Source organism: Diaphorina citri, unplaced genomic scaffold, assembly GCF_000475195.1.
Source record: "Diaphorina citri unplaced genomic scaffold, Diaci psyllid genome assembly version 1.1 scaffold1843, whole genome shotgun sequence".
NCBI lineage: Eukaryota > Metazoa > Arthropoda > Insecta > Hemiptera > Psyllidae > Diaphorina > Diaphorina citri.
The window spans coordinates 1-2892 of record NW_007379269.1 but is presented as its reverse complement, the minus strand read 5'-3'; the positions used below and the strand labels follow the sequence as shown (position 1 = coordinate 2892).

General features: G+C 43.4%; 1 protein-coding gene across 1 annotated transcript; it reads left to right on the top strand.

The window, feature by feature from the left end:
* Positions 1-620: 620 nt before the first annotated feature.
* On the top strand, positions 621-2251 carry LOC113470810. The gene is made up of 3 exons (XM_026829529.1): positions 621-1099; positions 1225-1896; positions 1993-2251. Exons 1-3 carry the CDS (start codon positions 621-623, stop codon positions 2249-2251), a joined length of 1410 nt encoding a protein of 469 aa, XP_026685330.1.
* Positions 2252-2892: the final 641 nt, after the last annotated feature.

Here is a 2892-nt window from a genome sequence, read left to right as displayed (position 1 = left end):
CTGAGGAGGAAGGGGATTTCATCTACCATGACTTGATACCACAGTCTAGCTTGTATCTCTTCTCGGACGATTTGCAAACTATTGATATCTTCCTCGTTGTTGAGAAATGTCACGTGTACTCTGCAGAGTCGTCACATCTTGTTCTCAAACATTATAATCAAACCCAACTGGTCGTAGAGCCGTACTGTTGGCGAGACTTGACACCAGATATGAGCGACGAGCGAACAATTGTGTGTACTCAGCCGGTGAAGTTGACCTTGAACCCGGGCATCAATGTGTTCAAGCTGTGGTATAATGCGAATAAAAAGAGAATTGAGCTTGACTCTAAATTGTTTTTGGACAAATGATGTTTTATTTCTTATGAACAGAACAACAGGTTTACAGTTTGGTAATGGAATCCTACCAGGATATGTAAATAATTGTTTTTGGACAAATGATGTTTTATTTCTTATGAACAGAACAACAGGTTTACAGTTTGGTAATGGAATCCTACCAGGATATAAATGAAAAATGAAAAAGAAAGGTGGAGGCAAGTAATGTGAGGTCACGGAGGAAGAGGAATAAAAAGAGAATTGAGCTTGATTCTAAATTGTTTTTGGACAAATGATGTTTTATTTCTTATGAACAGAACAACAGGTTTACAGTTTGGTAATGGAATCCTACCAGGATATCTGAGCGACGAGCGAACAATCGTGTGTACTCAGCCGGTGAAGTTGACCTTGAACCCGGGCATCAATGTGTTCAAGCTGTGGTATAATGCAGACGGACACTTCCTGGTGGGAATATTTGGAACTGGAGAGTTCCAGACCGTGTCAAGGTGCAAGTTGAATCTACTGTTGAGCCAGGTGTCTCTGCATGTGAGTCAGTTAGTGACGGACATTGTCACCAAGTTAAGCACATTGCTCCAAGCAGGGCCCGGGACTTGGGAGCACGGCACCGCTTACACCGCGTTCATAGAAGCATTCTGTCCAAGGAAGTACTTCGACCCCGGAACCAACATCAACGAGAGAGTTCAAATCAAGGTGGACGTCCTGCAAAAGCTGGAGTCTTTGCTGATGGAGAATATTCTCAGTTACAACTTTGACTCTGTTCTCAGTACCATCGCGGCCCCAAATTGACCAACATCAACGAGAGAGTTCAAATCAAGGTGGAAGTCCTGCAAAAGCTGGAGTCTTTGCTGATGGAGAATATTCTCAGTTACAACTTTGACTCTGTTCTCAGTACCATCGCGGCCCCAAATTCGTCCTCTACAAGCTTGACGAACCCCTTGGACGGCGTGATAGTGCAAGCGATCCTCCAGTGTCAGGAGATATTCCAGGATGCCGTCTTCGGGGAACGCTACCTTGAGCTGAACGCACCGCATTACCACCGTCTCCTAGTATCCTTCAAGCAAACCTCGGCCTCTCAGCTGACCGTCAAGAAGGGAAGCAAGTTATCCAAGCTGATGAAGTCGAGCATGTCTTTGCAGCAGAAGAAGACGAAGTCAAAACTTACCGCGGCTACAGCCTCTAAGTTTTCTATTCTGAACTCCCTACTTGGGGATATTATCGAGAGAAATGCGAGCGAGTTCTTCACATTGCTGGCAGCGACTCCTGGTGTTGAAACGGCGGATGTTATACAGCAGTATAGATATTCGGGCACATTTGATCGGAAAGTAAACTGGAAGCAAGGCAATTGTTTGGAGGACATTCCAGATGATGGGGACAACTCCGGTGAGCATTCCACCGATGCACTCAACAGTTGTGAAAACGAGCCATCCATCAGTGAGTATTCAGAGAACAGTGGAAACAATGACCAGGGAGATACTAGGGAGAGTGGAAACTCTAGAGGTGATTGTCAATATACAACCGAGGACACAATGGATACGGATCAAAACGATCATGTGGGAACGTTTGATGAAACTAAACAAGACAACAATGAATACCAGCCGAGCTGTGACAGGATTGTAGATGAAGAGAACAACCAAGGGTATGAAGGCTGGAACGCGAGTATGGAAACTAACAATGATTACCAACAAGACAACAATGAATACCAGCCGAGCTGTGACAGGATTGTAGATGAAGAGAACAACCAAGGGTATGAAGGCTGGAACGCGAGTATGAATAGCATGGAAGAACAAGACTGTGGTACCACGGAAGATGAAGGCTTACCACGTCATGGACGCAGAGGAGGTACAGAGAGAATTACATCAAGAAGAGCGCGTCAAAACCAAGACGATAATGCTGAGCCTCTACTTAATAGTGAAGATTGACTATATTGACAATTCTCACCTTGTCCAAATTTGGAATAGCTGTTCATAAGGTTGGCTTCCAATTGATCTCTTAGTTCAAGCCCCATTAGAACACTAGTTACAACTTACCATACGAGGGTAATGGAAAGTAAACACTCGGTAATTTCTCACCTGAAAAGTCCCTTTACCCCAGCAGTATGGTGTCTCTTCTCGCCCATCTGATGAGATGCATATAACGGGATGGATGATTACTTTTATACGATCTACTATCTACTTAATAGTGAAGCTCGAACATATTGACAATTCTCAACTTGTCCAAATTTGGGATAGTTCATAACCCCATTAGAACACTAGTTACAACTTACTATACGAGGGTAATGGAAAGTAAACACTCGGTAATTTCTCACAACTTACCTTGTCCAAACTTGGGATAGTTCATAAAGTTGGCTTCGAGTTGATCTCTTAGTTCAGGACCCATTAGAACACTAGTTACAACTTACTATACGAGGGTAATGGAAAGTAAACACTCGGTAATTTCTCACAACTTACCTTGTCCAAATTTGGGATAGTTCATAAAGTTGGCATCGAGTTGATCTCTTAGTTCAGGACCCATTAGAACACTAGTTACAACTTACTATACGAGGGTAATGGAAAGTAAACAC

Coding starts and splice junctions, on each gene's coding strand:
- LOC113470810 (XM_026829529.1), top strand. CDS start 621: ATGAACAGAACAACAGGTTTACAGTTTGGTAATGGAATCCTACCAGGA. Junction 1,100..1,224: donor TTTGACTCTGTTCTCAGTAC/CATCGCGGCCCC, acceptor TGTTCTCAGTAC/CATCGCGGCCCCAAATTCGT. Junction 1,897..1,992: donor GATCATGTGGGAACGTTTGA/TGAAACTAAACA, acceptor GAACGCGAGTAT/GGAAACTAACAATGATTACC.